General features: G+C 35.0%; 1 protein-coding gene across 1 annotated transcript in view; it reads left to right on the top strand.

Moving 5' to 3' along the window:
- Rh50 (Rhesus blood group-associated glycoprotein Rh50) overlaps positions 1–13,975 on the top strand; it is a 114,875-nt gene that overhangs the window by 58,748 nt on the left and 42,152 nt on the right. Inside the window, exon 3 of the mRNA XM_081771730.1 lies at positions 12,380–12,530. Within this exon, the coding sequence (XP_081627856.1) occupies positions 12,380–12,530 (151 nt within the window). The remainder of the gene's footprint in view (positions 1–12,379; positions 12,531–13,975) is intronic.

Here is a 13,975-nt window from a genome sequence, read left to right on the forward strand (position 1 = left end):
GTGTTCCAGAATATTGAAAGACTTATCACTTATCCTTGTAATGACCCCCGTAAAAAAAAAAAAAAAAAAAAAAAGCGTTACTTGTTGATCCGGAAAATTGGGAAAATAACAAAAATCTTTGTATTAGGTTAATTTCACTACATAAAAATGATCGGGGAGATACATGAGGAGATACATAAAAATAATCGAAAATTACCGATATTAGTGTCGAATCCATAGTTTTTGGCGTCGGTCGCTGAGATGAATTGTAACACTTCCGATGCCGTTTAAATCCAAATTCAGCCTCCATTAGTACTCCTAAAGGAGGAGGGTGACGTGTAAAAGTAATTGAAAAGGACGATACTAGTGTCGAATTCAGGGATGGTTACTGTAGGTGCGAAGGACGAGTATTCTGCTAGTCTTTAATAACAGCGAACGGAAGTTTCACATGTTAAATTCTTTAATATATTTCTCGCTGCTCAAATTTACGCACTTGTGTGCTGTATGTGTAAATAACATCATCTCTCTTTTGAGTTCGAAAAATATGCAAATAATAGAGAGAGATTTTTACCAGAAATCAGAAAACTAAAAAAGTAAAATTAAAACCTGTTGCTTTAAGTATTTCTCCTGCTAGCGAAATGCATTTTATATATGCTGCAGACACGTTATAGCAAATAAAATTAGCAACAGGTGAAGAAATAGTTTTTAAATTATATTTTCTGGTTTTTGCCAATATTTCCGAGCAAAATATTGTTTCTAATGGGTTCAAAATTTCCGGAAATTTTACACAGCACAAGATCTTCATAAAATATTACAGGTATATTTGATTTTACCATAACGGAAATAACTAAAATGATTCTGGCCCCGTTATTTTAATACTTCCCTGCCTAAAGCGGAAACTTCATAAGATTGCTTAAGATATTTTAAATGCGTCTATATTAATTAATCTAACTAGGATTATATTTTAGTATCTTTTGTAGCCATAACTCCATTCCATCACAGTGCTAACTTTAAAGAGTTTGAATGAGTGGTGCACATACATTCCCTATTCCCAAAATTTCCGTATCTAGCAGAAGAAGCATAACTACTCAATGATCTTAACTATCAACTAGTAAATCTAAAATGGTTTTCATTTTAAATGCATAATGTAGTAAAATATTAGAAAATTTCAATTTTTCCCAAACTTTCTCGTTTTTTTTTTTTTTTTTCAAGCTCAGGGAAAAAACTGTACAAAACTGGTCTTTTACCCAAAATTTCCGGGCTTTTTCCAGGTCTTCACAACACTAATTATTCTTCGGACTAAAGCCTCAGCTATCGCGAATATGTTATGCAGGGTGTTCGAAAACACAGCACTTATCTTAATAACGAGTGTAACCCAAGCATCCATACAAGAAGCTGTTCAGGCAAGCAGTCACACAGAAGCGGAATGTTTTTCTAGGATACGATATCCCACACTCACTGTAGCACAGTGGTAGTTGTTTTCGGAACTAGATTGGCGATCAAGAGTCGTCCCATTATGTCCTGCATGCTAGAACTGGAGCTATAGCATGCCAACATAGAAGAGGTATAAGAGTTGAGCACACAAAGTTGCCTTGGCAGTTTGAAGGTCGCGCCTCATCTTGCTTGAATATGGGGAACTGGTAGTGTCCATACAAGATCGAAGAGCAGTGTTAACGACGTCAGGATGCACGACGTACTAGCCTTACACTCCTAAACAAAGAATAGAGACAAGCGGGGTGTGTAGCCTATTTATATTGTAATGCCAGGTGCAGATTCTGTTAGTGAATTTGAATTTAAGCTTTCCTATCAGCAGCGATGGTATCTAAGACGTGGGTTTACAGTTTAATATGGGATTAGAAGCACATGAGTTCCTACCAGGAATTGAATTCGAGTCTCCCGCGTCAAAGGCACGTACGCTAACCAGGAAGGAGCTCAAGTGCGGGTTCTGTATGGCGAATGGAAACATACGCTGGATTCTCCCGCTTACCTCACGTCTGCTCTGGAAACTCTCTACCTTATATCGTGTACGCAACCGATGGACCACTGAATTACCACGACACATGTGAGTGGTAATTCTATGAAATGATAACTCGCCGTCTCGGAGCTCCATGTACGGACACACTTGGAGTCACTTAATTGCATACTAAACGTTCTCTGTTTTCTTCCTCGCAAAGCAAACAGAAATTTGTGATTTACATACAACTACTTGAGTTGTTCTAGGAACTTTCATAGAATTCTTTCGCCCGTCACATGAGAAAAGATGAACCCAATTCTTTTCAGGTGATTTAATTCCATCGAAAGACCAGCAGCTCTCATGTATTGTCTGGAAGCAGATGACTGTTCCAAGCAACCCATACTGGTTGCTCAAAAACAATCTTGTTTCCGGGACTAAGCTTAGTGATTTCAGTTGGGAAAAAATTACTGAGATGGGAAAAAAATATTCACTTTCTTTTTGAAGAAAACAGGGATACAAGCAAGAGAATTCATACATATCAGTGCTCAAGGTGTGACTAGTGAAAGTGGTTTTGGAAATACAACAGACTGCATTATTGATTTATTGTAGTGAAATGAAATGGAATTTTTAGTTTAACACCCCACAAATATGCACGGAAAGCTAAAGGACACAGGTGATAAGTGAACGAAGTGATGATAATGCAAGAAAGTGTGGAATGAGAAAGTGGAAAGAACTCTAAAAAACTCACAAGCACGATGCTATCCATCTCAAATTTACATGACAGGGCCCAGAATCAAACAAATAACTCATGAAACCTGAGGCGAGTGGTAACCTAACCAAATCTAACCTTAACTAAACTAAACTAACTTAAACTAACCTGAACTAACCTAGTATTAATAGAAATAAGCGAAATTCCATCATTTTTTTCGAAAATTATGCTGGACTCCTACACTAATATAATCTAACATAAACTAACTAATCTAACCGAAACTACCCTAGCCTAACCTAAACTAACATGAACTAACCTAATATGAACAGAAACTACCGAAATTGTAACACTTTTTAGAAAAAAAATAGCTGGACCTCTTCTGCTAAACATTGTCTAAATATAATAAAGATTATTATTACTGTATATACTAAGAAAGAATGCTTAATTGAAATAAGAATTATTATTAAAAAAATAAGAATAATATGAGAATAATTGTTTTATGATTCATTTTATAGTGATTCACTTATTCAGATAGTTACGATTACTAGTGCAGTACTATTCACATCATTTACGATAATAAGAGCCACTACTTGCACCCTGAAAGTTGGAAAGCTAAAAGTAGTCAAGATGTGAACTTCATGATTTTCCTCAGTGGTAGAGCGTTCACCTCTGGTGCTTGGGGTCCCGGGTTCTATCCCAGCCCCCGCCAAGTGAACTTTGTGGTGGACAAACACCGTGTGCGTGGGTTTTCTCGGCGTTCTCCCGTTTCCTCCCACTTTCTTCATTCCACCATTTCATTCATTACTCATCATCACCGTCTTCTTTAGCCTAGCCGGCATAACCGTGGGACGTAAAACTCAAAGATTTCATTTCATTTTCATGATTTTCCCTAGTATTGCCCAAGGGATCAGGTTTTAGGCTGTCTCGTCTCGAAAAGCATAATAAAAATGCAGTTTCGTCTCGAAAAGATATGTTCCTATTTGACGAGTTCTGTATTGTCTTGTGCCTCGTCTAGTTGGCAACACAAATTTTTGCTTACACTAAGATACACATTCGCAAGGTACAGATGGTTGATAATCATTGTGTATGTACACGCTATTAGGTCTTTAAAAAAATGTTTTCTTTCTTTCTTTCTTTCTTTCTTTTTTTCTTTTTTTTTAACGTACTTTGTTCGAAACTAATATATAAGCATGGAGATACGAAATTTACATCGTAGGACGGAGAGACATTTAAGTTCTTAACATTCACAATTGCCAAGTCAGAATTAAATATTTTATTCTTTTTGTGAAACAAGTATCACAGAATTCCTTTTATTTTTTATTTTATTTTTTTTTTAATGTTCCAAAATCGTGTTTGGATATTCAAACGCTCAATGCCAAGGGACAGATAAACATTTTATTTTCTCTTCCTGAATTTAGTGTGATATACATTTTCATTCTTCCTTTTCTTCATGGTGGAGGCAAGCAAAAGCCTGCTGGATCGCCTGGCTGTAGGTTACCTGAAGACAAAAGAACACACAGCAAACTAGACTTTCGACACGTACCTATAAAACCCGATGGAATTAGGGTTGGGGGTGTATTTTCTCTTGCGCATGATTTGTCATAATTCTTTCGCATCTGTACGCAGCATACCCTCTACAGACACTAAGATCAGTATAACCCACTGGCGCAAATCCCGGGGGGGACGAGGGGGACATGTCCCCCCAATCTTGGACCTGGGGGGGACTGTCCCCCCAATAATCTGATTTAAAAAGTGCTTTTTCGGATAAGTGTCATGATTTGTGTCCGACTGCCCCAAAGGAATGTAAGATGAAATTGATTTCTCTTGGCTTTTCCATTTTTTAAAAAAAGAATCGTATTCTGTAGTATTTCAAACTGAACTTCGTGCTGTAGTGAGTTTAGTAGTCTCATCAATATGTATTAATTCCACTTCTGTTATTTGGGTACAAATTGCAATAAATGCCAGAGAAGGATATGCCCCTCTCCTCATGCTGGAAAGTTGTCTCAGCTGTAGGTACGGGCACAAATTCCGGGGAAATGGGGAGACATGTCCCCCCCAACATTGGAACTGGAGGCTCTCCCAATAATCCGATTTGAAAAGTGCTTTTTGCAGATAACTGTGATAAGTTGTGTCCGACTGCCACAAAGGAAAGTGAGATGAAATTTGTTTCTCTTGACTTTTCCATTTTTTATGAAAATGAAGCCGTGCGACTGTGCGTGACGTAACCTGATATGAAATCTTATCTCCTCCTCTCCCCTAGGCCCTAGCACACGAAGTGTATATAGACTATCCAATGTCAGTAGAACCCATCTTTTCAGTAAATTCGCATTTAATCTATTTGCAGTATCAGCCTAGGCATCTACTCATGCTTCGTAAGCTAACTAACTCTATAGCCTATGGAACCCGGAGGTTCAATGCCGCGTTCACAAAAGCTCTCCACTGACTTCTATTCTTAGTTAACTGCGTCCAGTTTCTACTTTGTATTCCAATCTCTGCGACATCCATCTTAATATTGTCTTCCCATCTGCGCCTAGGTGTTCTTAATAGTCGTTTTCCGATTGGTCTTACCGCTAACACTTTGAAAGCGTTCCTACTTTCTTCCATCCTGGCTACATGTCCTGCCCACCTAAGCTTCCTAGACTTGATGACCTTAACAATGTTTGGTAAGCCGTATAAATTATGTAGTTCGTCGTTATGAAGTTTCCGCCATTCCCCATTCCCGTTCCTCTTGGTCCGAATATTTCTCTCGGGATCTTGTTCTCAAATACTTTCAGTCTATGCTCTGCACTGAGTAAGCGACCATGTTTAGAAACCATACAGAACATCAGGTATGATTATCGTTTTATACATTTTAAGCTTCAAATCCCTCGAAAGAATTCGCGACAAGAGGTTTTGAACCAAATAGTAATACGAGTTCCCTGTTTTTAGTCGACATTTAATTTCTTCGTGAATATGATTTTCGTCTGTTAATATTGATCCTAGATATTTGAAAGTATCCACTTTATCAAAAGTATTATTTAATATTTTAACACATACATAATTTGCCGTATTACGGTCACGACGCACTTCCATGTATTTAGTTTTCTCTGCATTTACTTCTAAACCCATGTCCATGCAAGCGCGTCTAATAAGACCTCTGCATTTCTTTCTATTTTTCTCCTATCATCCTCTACTAAATTTAGATAATCAGCGTACGCATAACCTGTGAACACCGTTCAGCTCTAGGCCCTGGTTGCTATCTATGATTTTCCTTATAGCGTATTCCAGGACGAAGTTGAATAATAATGGCGACAACGCATCTTCTTGTTTCAGGCCATTCTTAACGTGAAAGCTCGTGGCCAAAAATTTTCTTACCCGGACTTTACTTTGGGATTCATTTAAACATGCCTTAATTGATCTAATTAGCTTTTTCGGTATTCCAAATTCTGTAAGAACGTTGTACAATGTTTCTCTCCTAACCGAGTTATAAGCCTTTCTAAAATCAATAAATAGTTGATGTACCGGACTACTGTATTCCCGCTTGTTTTCGAGTATTTGGCGAAGGTAAATATTTGGTCGATAGTTGATCGATTTCGTCTAAATCCACATTGATAATCTCCAAAAATTTCATCTGTGTATGGGGTCAATCTTGCTAATAGAATGTTTGAAAGGATTTTATAGGATGTTAACAGAAGAGAGATGCCTCGATAATTATTACAGTCAGTTTTGCCGCCTTTCTTGTGAATTGGAACAATGATTGATTCTTCCCACTCTTGTGGCAATTCTTCCTTGTTCCAGATAAGGAGAATGAGTTTGTGTATCTTGTTCCACAATTTTGTGCCTCCAGCTAAAATTAACTCAGCCGGAATTTCGTTTACACCCGAGATTTGTGTTTCTTTAATTTCTTTATAGCGATTTTTACTTCTATTCGATTGGGTTCTGGAATATATGGTTCTGCGGTGTGTATCTTCCTTTCTCCACGCACATTAGTTTTTGGCTGCGTGTTAAGCAAATCGTCAAAGAAATCTTTCCATCTATTTAACACGTTGGCCTCCATGTGCATAATTCTGATGCACAAATAGTGGGGTGCAAAATACCCCGAAATATCGCTTGGCGGCTAATGCTATCTGTATCAGTGAGAACTGTTCCATCAGCTTTCTTTCATATATAAGAACGAGGTTGATAGCCTTTCTTAAATTCGTTGATCCCTTTATACATGTCCCGGATGTTTTTATTTTTACTATTATCTTCAAGTTCCTAAATTTTAGCTTTCAAAATATCGCGTTTCTTTGTTCTAAAAGTTTTGGAAGTTCCTCGCCTGATGTCTACGAAATTTTGTGTAGTTATTTCATTCGGATTTTGTAGCCAACGTAATTTTGCCTGTTTTCTTTTCACTGCTAGTTCGAACCATGGTTTGTTCCTACGTATTTTCGCGTGTCCCAATTTTTCTTTTGAGAGAGGATGTTTCGTAAGCAAAGAAAAGAATTAAATTGCTGTAATATTTTTCTTTATAATCTTAAGGTGACATCTGTTAAGTAAAGAGTATGACATGCGTCAGATTTCTGCAACGATTCCTGTAATGTTATTGAGATTATAATCATTTTGCTCAAAGAGTATTGTTGCGTCATACATAATTGATATTCTTTCTTCAGAGTTTTGGGGAAGTCGTCATTTATATTATTATATTACTATAAAACAATTTTAACGTGGATCTTTGTGGATGCCTAATTAGAAACATACCAATTATAAATATGCATGTATTCAGATTTCAGAATGTTTTCACGGCAGTGATTTGTAATACTGATATATACTATTACTTCATCTACATCACCTAATATATAATATACTCTACAACAGTTGATCAGATTCATCTACCGTAATATGAGTTTCATCTCCCTTATCTAGAATAAGCCTCAAATCTGCCCACCTTCCAATATTGAAGACAACCAATGGCGTATTTAGGATTTTCTTTCGAGGGCTGTGCCCAACACAAGGAAGGAAGTGGGCAATTGCCCACCTGAGTTTGAGAATTAAATATATTTTAATTTATGCATAAATTGAAGTTATAATGGCAAGAATTACAGATCGATAAATCCTATATGATATGATACAAAAATTTAGAAGTGAATCTAACCCTTTATTCTATTCATACAAGAAAAAGAAAGCATCCTCTTGGCCGTCCTAATTTCCCGGGCTAATTATTCCCCCGTTTTGATTTTCTTTAATTCAAACATTTCCTTCTTTTAAAAATAACTAAACGATATAATTGTTCCTTTGTTATAATAACTAAAGTCCTGTCATGTTGATATCCGCGCATGTTGGTGTGGAACACTAGTTTCGCTTATCAACTCCTCTTAGTTTTTGTGAACTGACAACGGTCGATAAAGTATGATAGGCGAAATGAAAGTAGTAACGTCAAGAAAAAGAAACAGAAAAATAGAAAGGATGACAGAAAGAACAATTAAGGACGCAGTTCTTACATGGAATGAAATTTGGCAAATACAGTATTATTTCTGAACAAAAAGCATAAGAAAATGGAAAGTCAATGACATTCTTAGAAATGGTAAGAAGGATTATTGTTGTACGTGGAATGCGTAAAACTAACAAATTATTTCGAGGGTAGAATGAGCCCGATAGCCTCCTAAATACGTCACTGAAGACAATTCTGCTCCCCTGATCATTCACAGCATTGTTTTTCAACTTCATAAATATTTTGAACATCGCTTATATATATATATATATATATATATATATATATATATATATATATATATATATATATATATATATATATATATATATATATATATATATGGGAACGTCTTACCCGTCCCCCCCAATGTTGAAGACAGATTTGCGCCTCTGGTATAACCTGTAGGCCTACAGACAGATATTCTGAGTTTCAAATTTTATTCGAATAGAACATTCCATTTCGTTTTTACCAGTTTACAATCTGTATTAAAACTAACTCTCTGGCCTATGGAACTCAGAGGTTCAATGCCGCGTTCACAAAAGCTCTCCACTGACTTCTATCCTTAGCCAATTGGATCCAGTTTCTACTTTGTATTCCTATCTCTGCGAGATCCATCTCGGTATGTCCATGGTAACTCAAGTTACGTAATGACGTATATTTTGAAGAATACTAACCACAAATAAACTTAAAAGCTCCGCTTTTTTAAAACAAAAAAAATATCATATTTATACAGATAATTACCAAATATTGTCATTTTATATGATATAGCAAACCTAGGAGAAAAGAAAATACTATAGTAACTCACGTTACAAATTTTTTCCCTACATTCAGAACTTGAGGTTTTTCAGTACATTTTCTTTTGTGCTGGCATAGCTATGTGCATGCAATTACTATGTAAGATAGGGACACACACAATTTAATTATGGCAAAAATATTAAAATTTTATATACATTTTTTGACTATTTATTTTAGTGGAATATGCACAGAGTCGGGTAACTCACGTTACATTTGTCAACGGTCTTTTATTATTAAGCATAAGCAACATACATTTATAATAACTTGAAATAAGCACAGTTTAATTAAGTTGAACATTGAACTTTACTTTAAGAAAAGGTTTCATCAGTTATATGAAATTTTACTTGGGATACCGACAGAAAAAAATAAGACCTAAGTAATAATAAATAAAGCTTGTATAGCATAATCAACATTAAAACTTAGTAGATTAAAGGTAACCTATGGAAAAAATAAGAAAAGAGTTATTCTCTGAAAAACAATTAATGATGCAACTATATTTCTATCAAAAGAACAACTTGACTAAAAATTATAACTAGGCTATATTTCTTTCATGAATTTTTGTCCCTGTTTCCGTGGACATGCCCATCTTGATATTGTCCTCCCATCTGCGCCTAGGTCTTATTAATGGTCGTTTTCCGATTGGTCTTCCAGTCAAGACTTAGAAAGCGTTTCTACTTTCTTCCATTCTGGCTACATGACCTGCCCACCTAAGCCTCCTAGCCTTGACGACCCTAACAATGTTGGGTAAACCGTATAAATTATGTAGTTCCTCGTTATGAAGTTTCCGCCATTCCCCATTCCCGTTCCTCTTGGGTCCGAATATTCGTCTCAGGATATGTCATACACATACTCAGGGGCGGCTCTAGGATATTTTATACCCTAGGCGAAAAACATGTCTGCGCCCCCATAATCTCCTTCTCCCCCAAACCAAAGTGAAGCTTTGTCACCCCTGACATTTTTATCACATCATTACATTATTGCCATTGTTTAAGCATTAAATAAAATAAAACTTGCTCCTAATGCCACTCTCTATGGTATTGACAAGTAACCTATAAAATATAAGCCAATTATTAAAAAAATTAAAAAAAAACACACATTTGCAATGAAATTTTACTAATAAAACCACATGGTAAGAGGAAATTAAAGTTTTATTGTATTGTAACTATGTAGATGTCCATTGTGAATATAAAACAAAAGATGGTGAAGACAAAGCAAAGACGAAGTTTCTTAGTTCATTTTAAGTTACTTTGAATTTGTGTAATTATTCTGTCATAAGCTGACTAGCTTTAAAAAAATGTCCACGTCAGTTGTTATCTGATTATATAAATTTGGTGCTCTGTGAAAGAAGAAGCTTTCAATAATCGGCAGTATAGGGCGGGAAAGGTGGAAGAGGTGGGTATTTGGTGATTGCAAAGAGATAATTCTTGAAGTAGGTCTTCAGACCTTAAGTTCCCATTGATTACCTTATGTAGAAACTTTAGGTCAGTGATATTTTTGCAAGCATCCGGAGTCTGATATATTCATTTTATGCAGGAGATCTTTAGTCAGAGAATGAACAGTGGGAACACGGAATCGTACTATGGCCAGATAGATGTTCCCCCGCTCCATATAGGAAGCGGTGCAAATCTGTCTTCAACATTGGGAAACATCTATCTGGCCATAGTACGATTCCGATATATATATACGTGATGTTCAAAATATTTATGAAGTTGAAAAACAATGCTTTGGAGGATCAGGAGAGCAGAGTTGTCTTCAACATTGGGAGGCGAGGATTATTATGGAGGACATCAATTTCATCTCACATTCCCTTGTGGCAATCGGACATAAATCATCATATTTCTCAACAAAAAAACACATTTCAAATCGAATTACTAACGAATAATTTACAAACTAGGTCGTCTTGCTTGCTACCTGCTATCGCCCTTCGGCTGATATAAAGAAAAAAAAAAAAAAAACAGTTCCGCCGCTTCCGAAACAAAGGATTCTTTTGAACGGGGACGGAAAGCGCGCCAAAACACATGTTTTTAATGAGGTTCACTATTTTTCCACTAGTGTACAGTGCGGCATGAGTGGAGATATATTTTTTGCTTTCAGAAAGTTGTAATGTGCAAACAGTAAATAGAAAGATTTTTTAATGACAGTAACTAGAAAGATACAAGATTTTTTAATGACAGCACAAGATTCTTGTAAAGTGACAATCCAGCTTAATTCAAAGTATGGGCAACTACGAGACGCGTCAAGAAACTTAGTTTCCCTAGCGCGGTGAACACAAAGAAATCACAGTGACCTTGAAATATTTATTACCACAGATACTGCACAGGTGATACTACTTTCTAACATTATCACCACCGGAATTCAGACATTTGTCCCACTGTGGGATCAACTTTTGTGTTCCGATGTCGTAAAAGCCATCTGCCTGGCAGTGGAAGCGAGTTTCATGTCTCCTTACACCTCAAGAAATACCTGTTCGATAAGCATTTTGATAGTGACGAACAACTGCAGACACTGGTTCCATTCCCAGGCAGTTGACTTTTACGACCTCGTAATACAAAAGTGATCCCCTGTTATGACAAGTGTCTGAATTCCGGTTTTAAATGTGTTGAAAAGTAATATCGTCTATGCTATATCTGTGGCAATAAATATTTCAATATCACTGTTTTGTGTGTGTGTGTGTTTACAGTGCTAGGGTAACTTACTTTCTGGACGTGACTCGTATATTAAAATAAATTATACAATTTATTACTTATTAATTAATGACTCACTTTTACTACTATAAACAGGAAAATTATGCTATAAATTTAATAGAATTATGTTACAGAATAGAACTATGTTATTTAAATTGTACTTGCCTCATAAGAAGCCATGGTGTACTTCTAGGGATGCGCGTACCCGAGGTTGAATACCAGTGTCTTAAACTAACAGATTTTTAAAATAAGCCTTTGATTTCTTAGCATCATTTCTATTTCATGTACCGTATTTCTTGAAAACTAATAGCTAGTAGGCAATGACACGTTAGGGGCATTTCAACAATAGTTTTCGTGTTGAATTTTGGTTTTAAAACTTAGAAAGATTCAAGTTTCCACATCACTGAAAATTTTATTTATGTCAAATATTTCATCTCGGTATTTAGTTCCTGCAACTCTAACTGCTGCCTTTAAATATTAGAGTATTAGTATTATTTTGTTTTAACACTGTATTATGTACTCTTCAAAATTTTAAAAATATAATTCTGTTTATGTAACACAGTATATTATATCCATGACATTCTTATTTCATAAATATATTTTCTGCTCAAACTAACCAAAACAAAACATGAGGAAGACAAAATAAAATGAATATTAAAAATAAGTACACTAAATACAATAGAGAAGGAGATTTGCTCTGTAAATAGAACTTGTTCAGATACTTGTATTTTCTCCTTTTTTAATTTAATTTCATTGTATATTAAAATAAATAAAAAGCTATGAATCAAAATTTCTGTTGTTTGTAGCATTCTGAATGCAGACATAGCGACTGCAGCTGTTCTCATTTCGTTTGGCGTTGTACTGGGCAAAACCACTCCTTTGCAACTGTTGATAATGTCTGTCATCGAGATTGCTTTGTACACGACGAACGAGTGGGTTGGAACTGACATTCTGCAGGTAAGTACCAGTTACTCTGCGGAGGATATATATGCATGCACATACACCTGATGACATCATGCACATGTTACAGTTTTTGCATCAACTGCAATTTTGGATTCAACAAGTGTTACATGACCGCATTTTAATCTCCCTGTTCATTTCTATTTTCGTTATGTATTCATGAAGAAAAAATTCAGAATAAGTATGACGTTAGTGTGTACCATGTATGATTTTCTATGAGTTTATCTTTTTTTGTTTTTCTTTTTTCTTCTTTTTTAAAATTGATATTGCTACTTAAATAAAACATTCTTCAACTTCTATGTTCTTTATTGCTATGTGCAGATTAGAGATTTGTATAGATCCAATCGAAGCTTAACTTTCATTTCTTTATTATTTTTTTTAATTGGAATATTAGGTGATTTGGACAGACTCCAATTAAAAATCATAGCCTAATCTTACCTTCGATGCTACTAGGCTTTTAAATTGTTGGTTCGAGTAGGACCAGACTTTAAAATTCGATCTGTGCAGACCTCTATTGTTATAATGTATTCTAATAAGATCCCTACTGTTCTTTCATAAAGTGATGTGAATGTATCCGAAATTAAACTACTGATAAGATGTCTATATCGTTTGTGTCAATATCTATAACATTTTAAAGCGTTTGCGATAGTTTTTCTTATACTTTTTAATTTTACTGTTGTGGTAGTAGCAGTATATTAGCTTGGTTTGAATCATTTAATTATGTTTTATTTAAAAGATTTTGTCCATGATTCATTGATAGCGTAAAGTATCTAGTTCTTTAACCCTTGTAAATCATTATAATCGGTAGCAGAACAGAAGTGCTGTAAGGAAAAAAAAAAAAACTATATTGAGAAAATTAGACCTTTATCTAGATAAACTAAATATATAGGTAACTATGGCAAATTTATTTCTGAATAATCATTATACATAATTAATTAATACTTGTTTCAATAAATAAATAATTTCCAGTGTAATATATTTTATGGATAATAGAAAATATTTCTATATATGGATTTACAATATATAGAATAATTTTATTTATTTATTTGTACCATTGACTGAAAACAGTTTCTGTCTAATAATGCTGTCAAATACCTATTTAAAATCTATGAGTAGCACATATTAGTCAGAGTTATAGTTGTGATGTGTTTCTATTATTGTTGAATTACAAAACACTTATTTATTGTACTTTTCTTTGTTCTAAATTCTGCCTGATATTCGCCAATTGCTTTCTCGATATCAACCTTTAATCTCTGAATATTATACTAGATAATATATTATTAACAGCACCTACATAAATGTGATTCCTGTGTAATTTCTAATCCTTTCAATCTCTTTTATTAAATAGTGGAACAATTCTTATATTTCATTCTTTGGTACTTATTTCCTCCTTTTTCCATATTGTATCAACTAGTTCATGTACTTTCTTCTGTCAGCTTCTT

Source organism: Thermobia domestica, chromosome 9, assembly GCF_964235325.1.
Source record: "Thermobia domestica chromosome 9, izTheDome1.hap1.1, whole genome shotgun sequence".
Classification (NCBI taxonomy): domain Eukaryota; kingdom Metazoa; phylum Arthropoda; class Insecta; order Zygentoma; family Lepismatidae; genus Thermobia; species Thermobia domestica.